At 46.9% G+C, this 18,919-nt stretch overlaps 2 protein-coding genes and 2 pseudogenes across 2 annotated transcripts; all 4 read right to left on the bottom strand.

Annotated features, from left to right (window-relative positions):
• Positions 1 to 4,438: 4,438 nt before the first annotated feature.
• On the bottom strand, positions 4,439 to 4,870 carry LOC141042625 (uncharacterized). The gene has a single exon (XM_073511473.1). The coding sequence runs from the start codon at positions 4,868 to 4,870 to the stop codon at positions 4,439 to 4,441; it is 432 nt and encodes a 143-aa protein (XP_073367574.1).
• A 6,513-nt stretch (positions 4,871 to 11,383) lies between these two features.
• Positions 11,384 to 18,919, bottom strand: LOC109768895 (LEAF RUST 10 DISEASE-RESISTANCE LOCUS RECEPTOR-LIKE PROTEIN KINASE-like 2.5; annotated as a pseudogene).
• LOC123493463 (LEAF RUST 10 DISEASE-RESISTANCE LOCUS RECEPTOR-LIKE PROTEIN KINASE-like 1.2) lies at positions 13,496 to 15,916 on the bottom strand (annotated as a pseudogene).
• On the bottom strand, positions 17,849 to 18,726 carry LOC141042624 (uncharacterized). The gene is made up of 2 exons (XM_073511472.1): positions 18,084 to 18,726; positions 17,849 to 17,895 (listed from the first exon to the last, which is right to left on the bottom strand). Exons 1-2 carry the CDS (start codon positions 18,724 to 18,726, stop codon positions 17,849 to 17,851), a joined length of 690 nt encoding a protein of 229 aa, XP_073367573.1.

The following is an 18,919-nucleotide window of genomic DNA, read 5'->3' as shown; positions in this document are numbered from 1 at the left end:
ACCCCTCGACGGGCTCTTTGCTGTATATTTTGGGGCTGGGAATTTACATCTTCCTCTAGGATCTTTATCGGCCTACAAAACTAAAGTATGTGAACTGTAAGGCAACAAATTTGGAACAGCGGCAACGGCAAGCTAATTGGGACATTGGAACGGTACAATATAGATATGGTGACTGAATTGCGTGGACGATGTACATCGGAATGGTAGGAGATAAGATATGGTGACTGAATTGTTTGGGCGATGTATGCAAAGACAAATACAGTGGAGGGAGGGCAAGTAGAGTCTGACGGAATTGACTGGTTAAGAAATGATTTTTCATAAGAAGAATAACAGTTCAGTGGAACCCAAGGGACAAGTCTTAGACCATTGAGGGTGATGCGATGTGACTGCCGATTGTGGACTAAAGATGGACTATCTGTGCTTGCAGAGCGGTGCCATGGTACTTCCCTGTTCTATATTTCTCTCAGCATTTTGCTTTTAAGAATTGGTATTTCTAGTTTCTTGCATGCTAACTTGTTAGTAGTAAAGCTTTTCGAATCACGAGTGCCAGTAGACATTTAGTTAGTCGTAGTTGAGCTATTACCGTGGATAATTAGGTCAACACTTCAAAGCAAAGAGAAGGGGTGAGAAAGAAGGTGCTGATTTTTAGAACTAGCTTATAGAAGTTGCCCATTGAAGATGCTCTTATCAAGCCATAAGTAAGTTTGATTAGAGAAAGCAATCTGACGAGTGCGCTTACCACTAACAGATAGCAGTTGCCATGTCAGGTGGAAGCCATCAAAAACTATTTCTGTGATTGTATCAACCATTTTTAGCTATACACAACAAACCTCCCCAAACCATACCAACAATTTTAGAAATTATATGAAACATTTTTTACGATCTCAAAATAATTTCTAAATATCATTTCATTAAAGAGATTTTTCTGATAATAATTTTACTAATGCAAATCATGAGCAGCAGTTTTTGGAGGCCTAGAGTAAGTTCAGCTTGCCTCTATCAACGACTCGCAAGCTGAGTTCCTCGTAAGAGATATCGATGATAGCAAAGCCAAAACCCGAGGTTATAGAGCTGCATAGAACTGGAGTGTTGCTAGAGTCAGCGACCTCAAGGTCTGAGGAACCACATGGTCTTCCCGTCTCCGTGTCAGCGAGCCATAATGGGACGAAGGTGGTCAGGTTCCCGCATGTCTTGGGAGAGCCCATGCCGCCTTCTCCTTGCTGCTCTCAGCCGCCACGAGCATCAGCGGCAGCCACCAAACCACGACGGTCAGACCGTTGGAGACGAAGTCCAAAGGAATCGACTGGTTCAGCAACGATTTTTCAAAGGAAAATAAACCAGTTCAGCAGAACCCAAAGGGGCAGGCTTGACCAAGGAGGTGATGTAGTTGCGGACCGTGGACTAAGGGGGTGTTTGGTTCCAGGGACTTTTTTATGTTGGGACTAAAAAAAGTCCCTAACAAACCAAACAGGGTGGGACTTTTTTAGGATTTTTGCTAAAAGTCCTTAGAAGCACCTTCTTGAGAGTCTTTTTCAAAAAATCCTAGGACTAGAAAAAGTCTTAGGACTAGAGAACCAAACACCACCCAAGGATCTGAACGTGTGTGCTCGCAGACAGCAGCGCTGTGGTAGGTTCCTGTCCTATATTTCTCTTTCAGCGTTTTAGGTCTAAGAATTGGTAATTCAAGTTTCTTGACATGATAGCTTGTTAGTACTACTAATGCAAATCATGTGCACCTGTTGGTTTTAGCTATTACCAGTAACAAGGGAGTGACATGATTGGTTTGCTTGGTTCGGTACGAGCTATCCAAATAAAGGCACCACACGTCCTAGCTTAGCTACCAACTTAGATTAAGAGATGATTCGGTGGGTGAACTTACCTGCAGGTACATGCGTCGTGAGAGGTTGTGGCGGATCCCATGTCAAGAGGAAGCCATCTTTGATGAGCTGCTCGTAGTCGGTCGGATTTGTGAATGTCTCGCCTGCGGACGAGCCATGCATCGGCACGACGATAGAATTGCAGCCCTCCAAAGCATAGCCAGAGTAGTTCCCGATGGTGTCGTAAGAGCATCTTCAACAGGCGCTCAAAAACTGGGACGCGTGCAAAAATCTGAGTTTTTGGGTGCCGGACAGCTCCAACAGAAGCTGTAAAACAGTGCGCGCACAAAAAAGGGTTGGACGCGCATTGAAAAACGCTATCAAAGACTGCAAATTTGTGCTACAGTGGCGCGCTAAAATTATTTAGGGCGCAAAATTTTTGTGCGCCTATTAGAGATGCTCTAACGCACCCCCGCGCGAACAAACGCATTGCTCGCATTCACGCACCTCATATTCGTCTCATGCACCAGCTCTTTTTCCCGGCGTGCCGTAGCCGCCGCCGCGGCCTCCTCCGTGCAGTTATAGAAGATGACGTTCTGGTTGATGGGGTCAATCCGAAACGTACGACAGGCATGTGTTCCAGATCGGCAGGCATATGTTGGAGGCGTCGTGCAATAGTTCCAGATCGGCAGGCATGTGTTCCAAATCAACGACGTGTAAGCTGCGTTCTCCGTACGAGATGTTGGAGATTGAAAAGCCGGGCATGAAGGGCACAAAGCTCCGTAGAACAGGATAACCATTGTTCAAGCATGTCAGCTCGAAGTCCGGGGGTCCAGGCGAACCACATGATCTTCCCGTCTCCTAATCAGTGAGCCAAAATGGGTCGGAGACGGCGACGTTGCCGCACCTGACCGAGCAGCCACTCCCTTGCTGCTCGTCAGCCGCCGTTACCGCAAGCATCAGCGGTAGACACCAGGCCCAGACAAAGATCATGAACCAGCCATGCATAGCGGCGTAGGAATTGGAATCTGTAGGTGTAAGGCTGTGGGGAGATTGATCTAAGAGAGAACACTAGTCAGAGAATGAATGGTAGCCTATATGGGCAGTGCTAGTAAATCCACACGTCGTGGGAGGACGAAAAGACTTTGACTGTTCTTCAAAAGACTTTGACTGGTCGAGTAATCAACATTTCTAAGATATCCAGGGGACCAATGATGTGACCGCCCATAGTTATTTTTTCGGAAACGATAACACCCGAACGACCAGTTTTTCAAGATATCGGCCCGAATGCTTTTTGGGACGTTAGATCTCTGCACGAATCACGGAGCATGTTTTTTGCCTCGTCAGCTTTTGGATCTTTCACGATTCCTCCTGAACGCCTCCCCTCATCCTGTCACCCACATACTCGTTCCCCTCATCTTATCTTCTTCTACCCCATGTTGGTGGCCTCCGGCGGCATGGCCTTCATGACTATATGGCATCTTTCAAAAAAAAAATTCAAATTGTTTAAAAATATTTATTCTCTCATGACTATTTTTGTTCTCACATCATGGCAAATCTACTTCACACATCATGGAAATTTAGTTATTGTAGCATGGCAATTTTTATTCCATTCTATCTACCATGGAATTTTTATAATGGATCATGGCAATTTTGGCATAGTATCCACAAAAACTAGAATTTGCCATGAATATAACATATTTTTTGGCATGTAGAATCCGTATTGCTTCCAATAAAAGTATAATTATCATGAACTTTAAAAAGTGTAATGCCAAGTGTTTTGCGATGGCATTTTTGGAAGTTTGTTGCCATGCTAAACTACTGGTCCATATTTTTTTCACCATCATGTCATTGAATATGTCATGTGATTTGTTCAATGTCACATTAATATTTTCAAATTTCTTTGTACCAAAACTTCTGCCATACCATTGTTTTTGCCATGCCTGCTTGCACTATGTTTTTTTCTCTATTTTTTGCCATTAGTTTATTAGCCACACGAGAAAACTTCAAGTTTTTTTAGACCGTGGATGGTATGTATGTATCGCGGACATGAAAAATTTATTATTTTGCCAATGGCAGTTTATTTGTATGCCATGACTTCTTTTAGGCAGGACAAGCACACCCAGCGGCCATCGGTACATTATAGTGCTGTGGATTAAATCTAGAACATGTTCTTTGGAAACTCGCAGACACATGATAGATCCAAGAGGGAAGCGCATTCCTGATCTCAAACTCGAAACAACAAAAGGCACCTAAATTGGTGTCCTTTCTTTTAAGAGTATCAGAGTTACATAGGTACTCCCAGTGCATGCGAGGGGGGCTGTAATTAGTCCTGATTGAGCTATACCGTGGACAACAATTCAACGCTTGAAAGCAAAGAGAGGGGATGAGGGAGAAGAAAAAGAAGATCATGATTTGACTCCTAAAGCTAAGAAGCTTATAGAAGTTGCTCATTAAAGACGCTCTTCTCAAAACGATAAGTAAGTTTGATAGAAAAGAAAAACAATTTGACGAGTGATATTACCACCAGCAGGTGTCCTCTACTCTCCCATGTCAAGAGGATTTTTTGACGATTGAACTTTACTGCAAAGCATTGTTTAAAGATAATTTGGCAGGTGAACTTACGTGCAGGTGCAGGAGTAGGGGAGAGGAAGGAGATCCCATGTCAAGATGAAGCCATCGCTGATGAGCCACTCGTAGTCGCTCCCGTTCGCCTCACCAGACGAGCCCATCACGGGCATGACGATAGCATCACAGCCCTCCAAAGCATAGCCGGTGTAGTCCCCGATTGCATCGTAAGGCACTCCCGAGCGAACAAACGTGTTACTTGTGTTCACACATCTCATCTCCGCCAGCGCCCGGCCCTGATGCGCCATCGTCTTGGTGCAGTTATAGAAGATGAGGTTCAGGTTGGCTGGGTTGACCTTAAACGGAGGTGCCAGTTTTGCGGAGGTGTTCCATCTCGGGAAATGGCAGCTCTTCGAGACGTTCAAGTCTTCTTCTATCTGTACATCAACGACATGCATACTGCGTTCCTCGTAGGAGATGTCCATGATTGTAAATCAAGATGGCAACGGGGACGAAACCCATCGGAGTTTGCCTTCCCAAACCCATCCCCACGAGAAAATCGTAAACCCGTCCCCATCCCCATCACCGTGTGAGGGGCTAGTTTTCCACCCGTCCCTAAACCCATCGGGGAACCCATGAGAAAATGAAAATATTTAAACAAACATAGTGGCGACAAAGAATAACATTTCAGCAACAAACACAAGCACATTTCAGCAGCATAACTTGAGCAAATTTCAACAAAAAACAATAGTAGATGGTTCAACAGCTATATAGAGTGTATTTGAGCAGCATGATACCACATTTCAGCAACAAAGATGATTTGGCCTTCGACATTGGGGGTGGGGGACCCGGTCGCTCAGGCTCGGTAGCTTTGGGTTGGGCCGCACCGGATCAGTGCTTGGTAAAAAAATGTATTTTGCCGGGTTTGCCGGGTTTCGGGTTCGGGGACTACCGAAACGGGTGCAAACCCACGAAACGTGTCGGGTTGTATAATGTGCCCAACAACAGCCCCGCGGGGATGAAAAGACGCCCATCCCCGTCCCCTAATAGGGTAAAAACCCGCGGGGACACGGGTTTCGGGGCCCCATTGCCATCTTGAATTGTAAAGCCGTTGAATCCAGAGCTCCGTAGAACTAGAGCACTGCCGTCGATGCAACTGAGTTCAAAATCCAAGGGACCACACGATCTTGTAGTCTCCATGTCGGGGAGCCAGAATGGGTAGGAGATGGTGAGATTGCCGCAGCTGTTCGCCGAGCAGCCATCCACTTGCTGCTCCTCAGCCGCCAGAATAAGCACCAGTAGCAGCGACCAGACCCAGAAGAAGGCCAAGAACCAGCAGCCCGTAGCCATAGGAGAATAAGCCTTGTAAATTTGTTGCAGCAACAAACAAAGGGTCAGACGGAATTGGTGATCTTCATTGGCAGTCAAGAATGAATGGTACTATATGGACGGAGCAATGGAGTCATTGGCAGTCGTCATACGTCCATGCATTCGAATTTCTTGATTACCAATTGACGGGGCGAGGAAAGGCACTGGACAAAATTATTAGTTAGTGGGTGCAGGACATTTCAGACATGTCGATATTGTGGAATGGTCTTGAATAGTCTCAGTCTTAGTGCCGTGAACTGCCGGGCAGATGCATGTATGCTCCCGTCACCACGAAGTACGGTCTGGCTCTTGCTAGGCCGCCGAACTAGTCGATGGTGACGTGCACGCCTTGGGCGCGCAGGTCACCACGGCTGGCACCGCCGCCGCCGTCCCGGGGTGCAGCAGGAAGCTTTGCCCGGAGATCGAGAATTGCAATTGTAGGTGGGTCGTTACGATTGACTTCAATCAAAATTGGAGAGGTTCGGTAACATTTGTTTTGTCACGCATCCCATCTAATTAAACACCACCTAACGGCCGGCCTTGAATGGCCGCATTGCTCTAGGGCGAGTCGGGTGGCGATCCATGCCGCAGCCAGTTGCCTCCTCCTCTTGTTAGCACTGAAAGGCATAGCTTCCTTGTTATGACAGCGATGGAGGCCTTGGTGTCTGGATAGTCACAGCGGACTCCCACACACGGGCAACTGGCGCTGCAGGCTGACGAGGCCCCGGGCAGGGAGGTGTGGCGGCAACCTCTACCTCGATGCTGGATCGCATTGCCCGACTCGACATGCACGCACTGTGGTGTGTTATAATGCAATTTTGTTGTGTGGCCTAGGCATGTCTGACTCAAGCTCTTTTGGAGACAACTAGTAGATGTGTGGCATGATGATCTTCCTGACGACGTGGCGGCGGTTTAAGGCGGGAGACAACCCATCATAACTTCTTGTGGCACCATTCCCTCCTTGTGAAGCGGTCAACTAGTTGGCTCGATCAGACATGAGTGGTCGTGTAGTGCTGATGCGTCGACGAGGCTCAAGCACTCTTGTCTATAGTCATGTCAATGGTCTGCCCATAATAACATCTGGATCAGTGGATCACGGCCCCTTTCCTTCTATTGATGAGTGGAGGCTTCTCTCGTGAAGTGGAGGATTACCAATTGAGTCTGATCTTTGATCTAGGCTTGAGTTGTTAGAGTACAAGGTGACTCGCCTTTGGAAGACACATCGCAAATATGGTAACTAGAACACCACTTCATGGCGGGGGTGACAAATTTGTGATCTTGTTTTTTCTAGCCAGACATGTAGCGGTAAACTTGCATTCTTAACTCATTGGACGAGTTGTCTTTGTACAGTTGTCCCAACGTCCATTGGTTGGACCTCGTTGTCACGGATGAAATTGGTATCCCGTCGTCTCAAGCTGGACAAGATAATAAAACCACTATTATCTATTTTGAAGGAGGCTTATAGAGGGCAACATATATAGTTGTAGGTGTTTATTTCATATCTTGACATGATTCTAGTATCGTTATCCATCTCATGATTCTACTATCGTTACTTTGCATCAAGTTTTATGGCATGCATTTGTGCATCTGCAGACCAGAGTTTTGGCGGTTGAACCTTTCTTTTTGAAAGGAAAAATTATCAAAATTGGAGAGGAAAATGATCTTCCAAAAAACAATAGAGGAAAAGGCAGAATTGAGCTGCGAAAACAGACTGCCACCAGGTTGCTTCCTGAGTCGTACGCAACTTGCCATGTCGTTGTCAGAAATCATTCCCCATTTATTACTTCATCCGATGAGTCTGTTTGGTCTAGCAGGAACTTGCGCCGCCACTGGCCGGCAGTATGTGCCCCCTATCGATCCTCGCGTCATCCCCGACTGTGCTCGTCCGCTTGTCGGCGCAGCTGCGGCGTGCGACTGCTGTCGTGACCCGCGCCGTGAAGAGCCTGCCCTTTCACCCTGACGTCTCCTATTGCGTGAACGGCGAACGGGCGAATCGCCAACCAACCGCTAGCCTAGTCCTCCACCACTGACCCACTCAGCATCAAAGGTGGCTACAACAGCAAACTAGGGGCCATTGAAGCGATGTTGCTTGAGAAGCGGTGCAAACCCTCAGCTCGCCGGCGGATGGAGAGAGGAATACGCTCGCCGAGTTGGGCGGTGGTAGCCGGATAGGTTGTGTGCGCTGCAAGAAAAAGCACGGCGCTACTTACAATCTACGGAGAGGACCAAGTAAGTATGTGCTTTCCTCTTCAACGTTTAATCTGCTTGCTATGAATATATGAATCGACATATATTGTAACAATGTTTAGATGGATATACATCGGAATATTGAAATTTAGGGGCTGTAATGAGTGAATTGCAGAAAACATCGACATTGAAGGCTAGGGTTGTAGGAACCACACTTCTACTGGTTTGTGCCAAAAATCACTAATTCTGAGGCTAATTTTTTACAAAAAACACTAGTTGCCGGATTTGGCTCATTTGATGACGATTATGACAGGTAGGGCCCACAAATAATGATGTGGCATAACTGTTCATGCTGGACGTTGTTACTGATTTTCTTTTACCAAAAACTACCTCCCTTCTTCAAAAAATAAAAAAACAGCCCTGGGCACAGGGGCCGCCTCCGCCGTGTCCTCCTGGAGCTGCCCCTCCCTCCCGGCGCCGTCTGCCCCCCGCCGGCGCCGCCCCTCCCTCGCCGAGCCGCCTCCCCAAGCCCTCCACCGCTCCGAGCTTCGAGCTGACCCGCCGCAAGCCCGCATGACCGGCGCCGGTGCAGCTCGCGCCCGTGCGCGGCCGGCACGTCTGCTGCTCGTGCTGGCGCCGGCCCGGCGTGGTTGCTGCTCGTGCGCACCTCGGCCTCCACCACTTCGAGCTCCGGGCTGACCAGCAGCATGCCCGCATGGCCGGGGCCGCCGCGCGGCCGACGCGGCTGCTGCTCGTGCCCGTCGCGGCCGACGCCGCTGCTGCCCCTACGCACGTAGGCCTCCATCACTCGGAGCTGACCCGCCGGATGCCCACAGGGCCAGCGCCGGCGCCGCTACTGCCCATGCACGGCTGGTGCGGCTGCTGCTCCTCCCGAGTTCGCAAGGGGCTAGGCTGTCCCGAAGCGCTGCGTCGGACCTGGTGGCCTGCAGGGCCGCGACCATCCAGATCCCGACAGCACCCGCTCCACCCTCCTCCCCTCGCCGGCGACAAGACCATGGCTGGCGTACTGCTGTTCTGCTCGCCGGCGACAAGATCCCGGACTTGATTGCTTTTTTATTTTTTTATTGAAGGGCCTCTTGGTAAAATTACAGGGACCGTTTCGTATATCTATATATCCCCCGTCTAACGTCGTCTATCACGAACCGTTACGCCATGCAAGCAAATGCGGGGCCCACCTGTCATATTCATCATTAAAATGGCCAAAATCATCGACTAGTGTTTTTTTGCAAAAAATTAGCCCGGGAATTAGTGTTTTTGGGCACAAAACTGTAGACTTGTGATTTCTGCAAGACTGTGCTTCAATGTCGATGTTTTCTACAATTCACTCGGCTGTAGTTCGAGCCCAAATCGCGAGTATTAAGTTTTGGGAAAAATTTACAGCCAAAAAGGTCTTGGTAGATGTCTACATCCGATGCCTTTTAGCAGTTGAAACACAAAACACATCAGAATAAATCGTATTCCTTCTGTGGTCGGTAACTGAGGAAGCTATCATGCGGTTGCTCTTGACTCTAGGTCATGCATACATGGAATCTACCATTCTTAAGAAGTTGTTTCCCACTTTCCCCTATTCTCTCAGCATGCGCACTATCCACATCAGCGATGTGCCACGTCATTATTTAAAGTAGATGATCCCCACTACATTGATTTATCACAACATGCAGCTACTCCATCTCGGCGTACATGCCACATCAGCAGCTTCCTTGAATGCATGCGCAAGCAGAAACGAACAGCCTCAAGGGTCAGCCAAGAGTAACAGCCATTAGTGGTTCCGTTTCCAACAGTAAGAGCCGAACAACCTTTCTCTTTCCACATAACAAGATCAGCTTTTCCACTACCTACAGATATCCATCCATGGCCAGCCCTCGCATTATATCTCCTCATTGCACATGAACAAACATTTTCTCCGGCTGCCCTGTCATCTTCAATCTTCTCTTCTTCCTCATGTTGAGTCTTCTTCCTCTCTCTTTCTCTCTCCCTCTCTCTTTCTCTCTCCCTCTCTCTGCTCATTCCTAAATATTCCAGTATGTTCGTACAAAATTCTGAGAGAAATTTTGTTGCCTGATTGCTTTCAGTTTTTCAACATCTCTGAGAATGAAAATGAACAGATCCGTCACATGCTCTATGTTCGAGGTTTATGAGTAGGAGGAGCATATTCGTATTCGTGTCATTCATCCGAGGTTCATCATACAAGTGTAAGCTTCTCCAACAATTTATGTTGTTCTATTCAATAGAGTACATTTGATCTTCAATCAGATTTTTCTCTTATTTCCTCATCGGATCTGTTATCCGAGGCTCTGGAGGTAAAAGCTATCTAATTGTCCGACGTTACCGTCCACATGGTCGTCAATGTATATGCTGGGTGTAGCTGCCTCGACATGGCTCCGTTCTTCCGCCTAGGGTGGACACCGTCGGTCATGTCCGCCGGTAAATGGATTTTAGACGACCCAGAGGACCGGGCCAACCATTACCGTCGGTCATGTCCGCCGGTAAATGGATTTTAGACGACCCAGAGGACCGGGCCAACCATTACCGTCGGTCATGTCCGCCGGTAAATGGATTTTAGACGACCGAGAGGACCGGGCCAACCATTACCGTCGGTCATGTCCGCCGGTAAATGGATTTTAGACGACCGAGAGGACCGGGCCAACCATTACCGTCGGTCATGTCCGCCGGTAAATGGATTTTAGACGACCGAGAGGACCGGGCCAACCATTACCGTTGGTCATGTCCGCCGGTAAATGGATTTTAGACGACCGAGAGGACCGGGCCAACCATTACCGCCCGCGACATGCGCGAGCGCCAGCGGCAAGGTGGACGACATGCGCGAGCGCCAGCGGCGCGGATGTTGCGACGAGCTGGGCGGCTTGCGCGGGCGCCGACGACGAGATGGGCGTGCCCTACTGCTGGTGCTGGCCGTGCATGCGGACGTGGCTGGCCGTTTCCTACTGCTGCTTGGCCATGTACGAGCATGTGGTTGTGGTGGCCGTGCGCTGCTGCTCCCGGTCATGCCCTGTTGTTGCTGCTGGCCGTGCTGCCCGTGGCGCCGTGCCCTGCTGTTGTCGATGTTCACCGCATGCGCATGACCTGCTGCGTTACATGCGCCGTGATGTGTGTCTACTCTAGAGTTCACACATTTGTTTTTGCATCGTAATTTCTTTCTGCTTTGTGTAACTGTTTCGAGTTGTGGTTCATTAATTACAAAAAAAAATGGTGTGATTCTTTCATGCCTGCTAAGATGGAAGGTCAAATAGGAAAATGCATCTCCATGGATATTTTGTATGCATCAAAATAGCCTCTGTTTTTTCATTATTTATTCAAGGTTATAAGTGAAGATGGAAGTTCTCATGCTCTGCACCAGTTCGAGATATCTCAGTTAACTGAGGCCAAGATATTGGGTTTCTAAGTCCATTGTTACTCTGGTATGGAATTTTCACCCCTAGCTGAACTTTTTTTTTTATCACTTTGTGCAACAAAGCATCACCATTTGGAAAGATCAACATTTTAAATGGGAGAAATTATTATGGTGGCAGTGTTGCACTGAATGCACATGAGATCTGAGATGCCCGGGCTTACGTTATTTAAATTGTTTTGAGAGATCATCTTCAATTATGTTGTAAGTTTTATTTCGAGTGTCCAGTAATATCCAATGATGTTTCACTTGAGCAATTATGTTTCTTTCCAGCCTCTCTTAGATTGAATCTTACTTTTGATATGGAGGATAACCTAAGTTGCAATATAAGGTATTCACTCCTTGCATCGTTCTGTCAACATTGTTTTGCAGAAAATTACTATTATGTTGTAGGAAATAAAGTTCACAAGTATTCACAATGTGCAATCCAACATACAAAATGAAACTGTTGAGTTATCTTGAGGTAAGTCAAATGATCCTTGAGTAGTTTCTCTGGAGGTATGGGTTAGACCGACGACCTAATTAGTGTTTCCCTCCGAGTCATTTGTTGGATATAAAAATTTCCACACGAAAACAATTCATGTGTGAGATTTCATACATATGTTGTTTGAGTTCTTATGTCTCCCATGCTTCCACTAATATAGGAGCATGTTGTCTACTTTATTGCAATCACGACCCAATGTTGACTTTAGGGCAAATTCGAAATGTCCCGCAGCAACGCACGGGGTTTCATCTAGTATATTCTACTACAAGTACAATGCCGAATTCAGTTTCTGAATGTACAGTAGTACAGGCCACCTTCTCACAGTGTTGGCAATGAATGTAGGTTCTTTGATTCACAAGGCCTATCTGCTCAAAGAGTTGGCGATTGTTGCAGGATTTTTTAATTCACAAGACTGATCTCTTCAGGTTTGGTAGAACTTGAACTTTTTACATCCAAATTCTGAGCTGAGCTTTCACTGTAATGAGAGATAAGCGGGTAGTCAAGTTATGATTGCACAAACTAATCACATAGGAAAACAAAGGAATAAAGATATGGGAGAAATATCTTACAGTAGTTCATAGAAGTTCTGCTTCGGCGGCATGTCCAGATCATCTAACCTTCTCTCAAACATTTCTAGAACTTTTGTTATAGTAGGTCGATAGATAGGTAACACTTGTATGCACCACAAGCCTATTATGATCATCTTTCTCGCGATCTCCTCAATTTCTCTTGTAACTTCACATGCTTGTAATCCCTCATCTTGCGCAAAGTGGTCATAAATCCAATCTGGAAAATACTTTTCACTGGATTTTGCAACAATTGATTTTACGTTTCTCCTACCTCCAACCATCTCCAGCAGCATCATTCCATAACTATAAACATCCGACTTTGTCGAAACCACCCCGAAGGTTCGATAGTGAACTTCTGGAGCGATAAATCCAATTGTTCCTCTAGCTCCAGTCATTGAAAGCTTGCTCTCCTTTGTATGACACAATTTAGCTAGACCAAAATCAGCAATCTTCGGGCTAAAATCTTTGTCTAGAAGGATATTTTGGGGCTTGATATCGAAATGGACGATACGTGTATTACAACTATGGTGCAAGTATTCGAGGCCACGAGCAATCCCGATTGCTATTGCATAGAGCCTCTCCCATCCTAAAATTTCTTTGGGCTTCTCTGAATAAATGTACTTATCCAAGGAACCGTTGGGCATGTACTCATATATGAGAGCACGTTTTGATCCCTCCAAACAAAACCCAAATAGACTAACAACATTAACATGAGAGGTCCTTCCAATGCTCATAACTTCATTCACAAACTCATCCCCGTTTCCTTTGCAGTCATGCAAGAATTTCACAGCAACCAGACGACCATCATGTAGTCTTCCTTTGAAAACGACACCATAACCTCCTTTTCCAAGCTGGTCATTGTGAGAAGACGTTATCTTCATTATCTCTGAGTACATGTATCTTTTCGGAGCTAGGGATCCATATGACGCTATCATGGCCTCGTAATTCTTTTCAGTGTTGCTGCTAGTCTTCTCGAAAAGGAGAAACCATAACCTCTTCCCCTTTCTACACCACATCAGTACATAAAGACATGCAAAGAGAAAGGTTGCAGCTGCTGATGTCATACCTGAGATGGAAGCATATGTTATTTTCTTTCTGTAAACCAGAAGTTATAATACAGTCATAATGATTTCCAGGCTATTAATAGTTTAAATTTCTCTTTATGCAAGAGTACATGGTGGCGAAACTACCAACAAGCTAAATACCATAAATTGATCGGCCTCGTTATTATGCACAAGCTTAGAGCTGCTTGTTTCAAATTTTTATTTTCCAATCAATTTTCAATGACTAAAGACAGATAACTTTACAAGTTCCTATTTATTATAGATAATCACTATTAGAGAGCTACTGATACATAAATGGCCAAAAATTAGCATACCTATTAGCATAATCTTGTGCCATCGCTTCTTGCTACCTGGAATATAACCTAACATTTATGAGTAAAAACGGTGTCACCCAATAGTACTACATTGGTCTTTTTTCGGAAAGAAGAGATAATCATTACATATCAATATTCAATATTAAAAGAACATTGCAACATTCAAGCAGGAACGTGTGAGTGCTTTATTATTATTTTCTGCAAATGTCCGTCATACGAGCATGATCCTCACTGCACCAAAACAGAAGAGTACTTAGGGTACAAAACTAAACCAGTGCCATGCATTCTGTTGAAATCGTACAAAACAGTTTTCATAGTGTATTTGAACTAAAACCACGTCAGTTATTTTGGGACGGAGGAAGTAAATAGCAGTTAGACACATGATGTGTTCTCTTTTGCTACAAACCACTATGATACGAGTAACGACTACGATACGTGTGAAGCTCACCACAGCTGATCTTCGACACCACATTGGCAAAGTGGCACTCGAAGATATCGTAGTCGGTGTTAATCCGGCAACGCCACCGCTCTCCTCGCACGCTGCACAGTCGCCGGCCGTGTAATTAAGAAGAAACCCACCCTTCATCAGCCGCTGGTAGTTTGCCCCGGCCGCCCCCGGGTACCCCAGCACTAACATCAGCGACACCGTGCAGTTCCCTGCCCCAGTGCCCATTCGTTGTCGGGCTTAAACCCTCCGGCGAGCTACGCAAATGAGTTAAATGTGGTTGACACATTGGTTCCATCATTCGTCCAGTTCACTGTCGCCCACATAGGCAGCGGCGGCCGCGCCTGCAGGTCGGTGCAGTCGTGGAGGAAGAAGAGCTCCTGGTTGGTGGGGCTGATGTTGAATGGCACGAGGCCAAGGTCGGAGGAGCCATTCACTCGGAGCTCGATGTCGCAGGTGCCGTTTGAGAGCTCGACGTCGTTGGTGACTCGGAACGATCTTTCCTCGTAGGAGATGTCCAGGATCCGGTACTTAGTTCTCGAGGAAGGCCTTACCAGTGGTGTCGCAGGTGACCCGAAAGGCCCGGTAGGCGCACTGCGGCGGGTGCGTGCCGCCCAGCAATAACGGGTACGCGATGCGGAGGCCACCGCACGCCGCCGGCTTGCAGGATGTTGAGGCTAACGAGGGTGTTGTGGTCTTTTGGGAGCTTATGGTGGCGCCAGAGAGGAGTGAGCAGAAGCATGGCTGAGCAGAACAGGCAGCTGCAGAGACATGAAACTGATCCATCTGCTTGCTCTTGCAACCCTTTTTTTTTTTGCAGGGTGCTTGCTCTTGCAAATTAAATGAGTTGTGAGAAGGTAATAAGGAGTCGGTCAACAATTTCTGGACCTTCCACCGTCAAACACGGCCTAGCAATTGCTAGACCTTCCACGGTCAAAGTATCATTATCTTTTACTTTCTCATGACTTCAAAATCTTGATTGGTCGAATATTTGTGTGTGGAGTGCACAGTCGGAAGGATCGTGCCATTTTGCCACTAGCAATGACAGACGGCGACAGATCTGGCATCTCTCACTTCTCTTCTTTGCAGGAATCCATTTTTTATTTTATTTTTGGAAAAGGAAGCTTGCCCCTGGCCTCTGCATCGGAAAAATGCATGCAGCCAAGTGAATTCATTTATCGCTTATCATTTTAAATGCATATCATTTCAAACCATGTTTTCAAGTGATACACCAGCTTGGTTGAAACTAGGGACTTGAGCGCCAGGGGATTTCGATCATCTAAGTGAGCAAATTTTTTGTGTAAATCAGCAGGTTGATTATTCAGCAGCAGATGGAGTTTTCAAAAGAGTAAATTGTCCAGCCGAACGAAAATGAGGTATAAGAGTCTCTCAGCCACAGGGGGTTAGACGCGATGTGACTGCTCCCGTGGACTAAAGATTGACCAGGTGTACTATTGATCTTTGAAGATAACTATCACATTTTTCATTATATTTCGATGTCGTGGAATCTATTAGGATAATGGAAATTAATTTGGAGGCATACCGGCATATGTGACCGCAGCATGCCATCGGGGTAGAGGCACGTGAACTCCAAGGTCGCGTTGCTGTACCGGCACTGGCTGCTGCTAGAGACGCAGGTGGGGCAGTCCCCATTGCCAGTGCCTGCCCAATCCAGGACGGTGCACATACGGAGCCATATTGCCACTCGCAATGACACACGGTGATAGGTCTCACATCTCTCATCTTTTCGTTAGAGGAATCCATATCTCACTAGTCATTTTTAATGTAATTGTCATTCCTAATCAAATCTTCAGCTCTGCTCTAGCTTTGTTTGAAACTCGGGACTATACGCCTATTGTAGACTATTTTGATCATCTAATAAGTGGTCAAAATTGTCGAGTCGAAGCATCCAATCGTGGGCATTTATGTACTACCTTATCTTATGTTATGCATCGGGACCAAGGCAGGGAAAAACGAGAGAACTTTATATTTATTTGCTAATTAATATCATTGCATGCAATGAACTGACCACTGCACGTCATGCTATAGATACTCCCTCCGTCCTTGAAAGAGTGTACTTTTAACTTTGTTGGAGGGTCAAACTATCTAAAGTTTGACCGAGTTCGTGCAAAAATATATCAATGCTTGTGACACCAAATATGTATATGATCATAATATATTTTATCATGAATCTAATGATACTAATTTGATGGCATAAATGTTGGTCAATTATTGCATAAATATGGTCAACCATAAAAAATTTGACTTTCCAACAAAGGGAAGTACATTCTTTTAAAGACGGAGGGAGTAGTCTCAAGTCATTAAAAACATATACGCCACACGTTTTTTGTTGGTTGATTCCTTTATTCATGTGAGGAAACAAGAAACGAGATGGAAGTTAATGCACCGCGCCTAATTGTTTTAAGATTATTTGGTTTTCGTAACCTGACTTATGCACTGGTACGGAGGTAGTACTGTCCGGCGCCTATTTGCTGCTAAGAAGTATTTGACGAGTGGCGAGGGTGAGTGAGCTTACCGCTACCGGCACTCGGCGGCTGCCATGTCAGGAGGAAGCCATCGCTGATGAGTTCCTCGTAGTCGCTGGCGTTCATCTCCATAGACGCCCCCAACACAGGCACAACGGTGGCGCTGCATCCCTCCAAAGCGTAGCCTCCGTCTATCATGCCCGACACGTTATAACGCCCTCCCGCGCGGACAAACGTGTTGTTCTGGCACACCGTGTCCACCAGCCCTGCTCGAGCCACCGGCGCCCTGGTGCAGTTGTAGAAGACGAGGTTCTGATTCTGGGCTTATTGAGAACGGATGCCCGATTTTGGCGGCCGTGTTTGCCTTCGGGACATGGCAGCCATTCTTGTCAGAGAGGTTGAAGCCTCTGAGTTTGTGGACGTCAGAGACTAGCAAGGAACCGTTGATGTAGAAGATGTCCAGGATCTGTAGCCCGTGCTCGGCCTCGTAGTAGCCGAGGTAGGGGACTCCGTCGGAGCAGTGGACCTGGAACCCGAGCTGGGCGCACCTGTTCTCCTCAGAACCCGAGACGACCCCGAACGGGGCTGAGATGCTCACGTTGCCGCATCGCTTGGGTTCGCAATCTGCGGCAAGCAATAGTGTCGGCATCGTGGAGATGATGACAAAGGATAGGAAGAGGCGAGGCCCAAGCCATGGGAACATCCAGCAGGACTTTGGTCAACAATTTTTTGGCACCGAGTCCATGAAACTGCACATGTATATGAGGAGAGGGCAAGTCAGTGAGCGAGTTGTGTTTGCAGGAACATTTGACTGCTTTGTGGCTGGGCAACGATCGTCAACACACACGCTAATTCCATCCTCTGTGCCCCGTCTCGATCAGGCTCATCGTGTCCATCACTGCTAGCTGGTGCACGCACTTGTTGACCATGGTTGAGTTAGTTGGGTCTACTTGACTGGTAACAGTGTGTGTAGTCCGTACACGCGTGAATCGGCCTCGAACAGAAAGCAGACTGGTAAACTTCCTTCGTGGTACATCTTCGACAGTATAAAGTGTGTTTTAACTTTTCACTGTAAAAATCTGCAACGGTGAATGCATCTAGCCGCCTAAATAAATATCAGCGCGAGAGAACGAGAAGAGCCAACATCCGCCACGGCTGGCCGGCTGCGGCAAACATCCGCCACGTGATCAACTTCAGCCTTATCCTCGGTTAGTGAGTAGTATTAGTAATAACATGGTTGATTGATTTGTTCCATTATGCGGCAAATCCAGCAAATTAATTAGCACTGTGCGTCCTAGTAGCTTAGTTACGAACTTCATAAAAAAGATGATTTGGTGGCTGAAGAACTTACGTGCAGGGGGTGGATCCCATGTCAGGAGGAAGCCATCGCTGATGACACGCTTGTAGTTACTTGCCTTCCCTTCACCCGACGAGCCTGGAACCGGCACGACAATAGCATCACAGCCGTCCAAAGCGTAGCCGGCATAGCCCCCCGTCATGTCGGAGCGCACTCCTGCGCGGACAAACGCGTTGCTCGTGTTCACGCATCTCGCCTCCACAAGCGCCACCGTCTTCGTGCAGTTGTAGAAGATGAGGTTCAAGTTGATGGGATTGACCTTAAACGGGTGTCCTAGTTTGCGGGAGGTGTTCCATCTCGGGAGATTGCAGCCGTTAGAGACGTCAAAGTCTTCCTCTTTGTACAGATCAACGACACGCAAACTGCGTTCTTCGTACAAGATGTCCTTGATTGCGAAGCCACTTAATCCAGTGGATCCAGAGCTCTGGAGAACTGGCATACTGTTATTGCAATTGACCTCGAAATCCAAGGAACCACACGATCTTCCTGTCTCCAGGTCAGTGAGCCAGGATGGGTCGGAGATGGTGAGGTTGCCGCACCTCTTGGCCGAGCAGCCTTCCCATTGCAGCTCCTTAGCCCGGGCGAACATGAATGGCAACCACCAAACCCAGACGAAAACTAAGAGCCAGCAGGCCATAGCCATCAGAGAATAAGCTTGAAATTTGGTGCAGCAAAAAAAAAGAAGGGGGGTTGTGGCGAGATACAATACGATACAAGAGAGAATACTGTGCTTTAGAATGAGTGATACTATATACAGTAGTATATACTGGCTTAGTGGAGTCCTTGCCAGTCATAGTACGTCCAACATGCGTATTCTCTGAGTATCCCAA

Source organism: Aegilops tauschii, chromosome 3 (genome assembly GCF_002575655.3).
Source record: "Aegilops tauschii subsp. strangulata cultivar AL8/78 chromosome 3, Aet v6.0, whole genome shotgun sequence".
Lineage (NCBI taxonomy): Eukaryota > Viridiplantae > Streptophyta > Magnoliopsida > Poales > Poaceae > Aegilops > Aegilops tauschii.
Note: the sequence above shows the minus strand (reverse complement) of the source record. Positions and strands in the feature narration are given on the sequence as shown.

Bases quoted from the DNA above. Each gene is read 5' to 3' on its own strand.
- LOC141042624 (XM_073511472.1), bottom strand. From the start codon at position 18,726: ATGGCCTGCTGGCTCTTAGTTTTCGTCTGGGTTTGGTGGTTGCCATTC. The intron at 17,896-18,083 runs GTAAGTTCTTCA...TGTTTGCCGCAG, and splicing joins ATGGGATCCACCCCCTGCAC to CCGGCCAGCCGTGGCGGATG.
- LOC141042625 (XM_073511473.1), bottom strand. From the start codon at position 4,870: ATGGACATCTCCTACGAGGAACGCAGTATGCATGTCGTTGATGTACAG.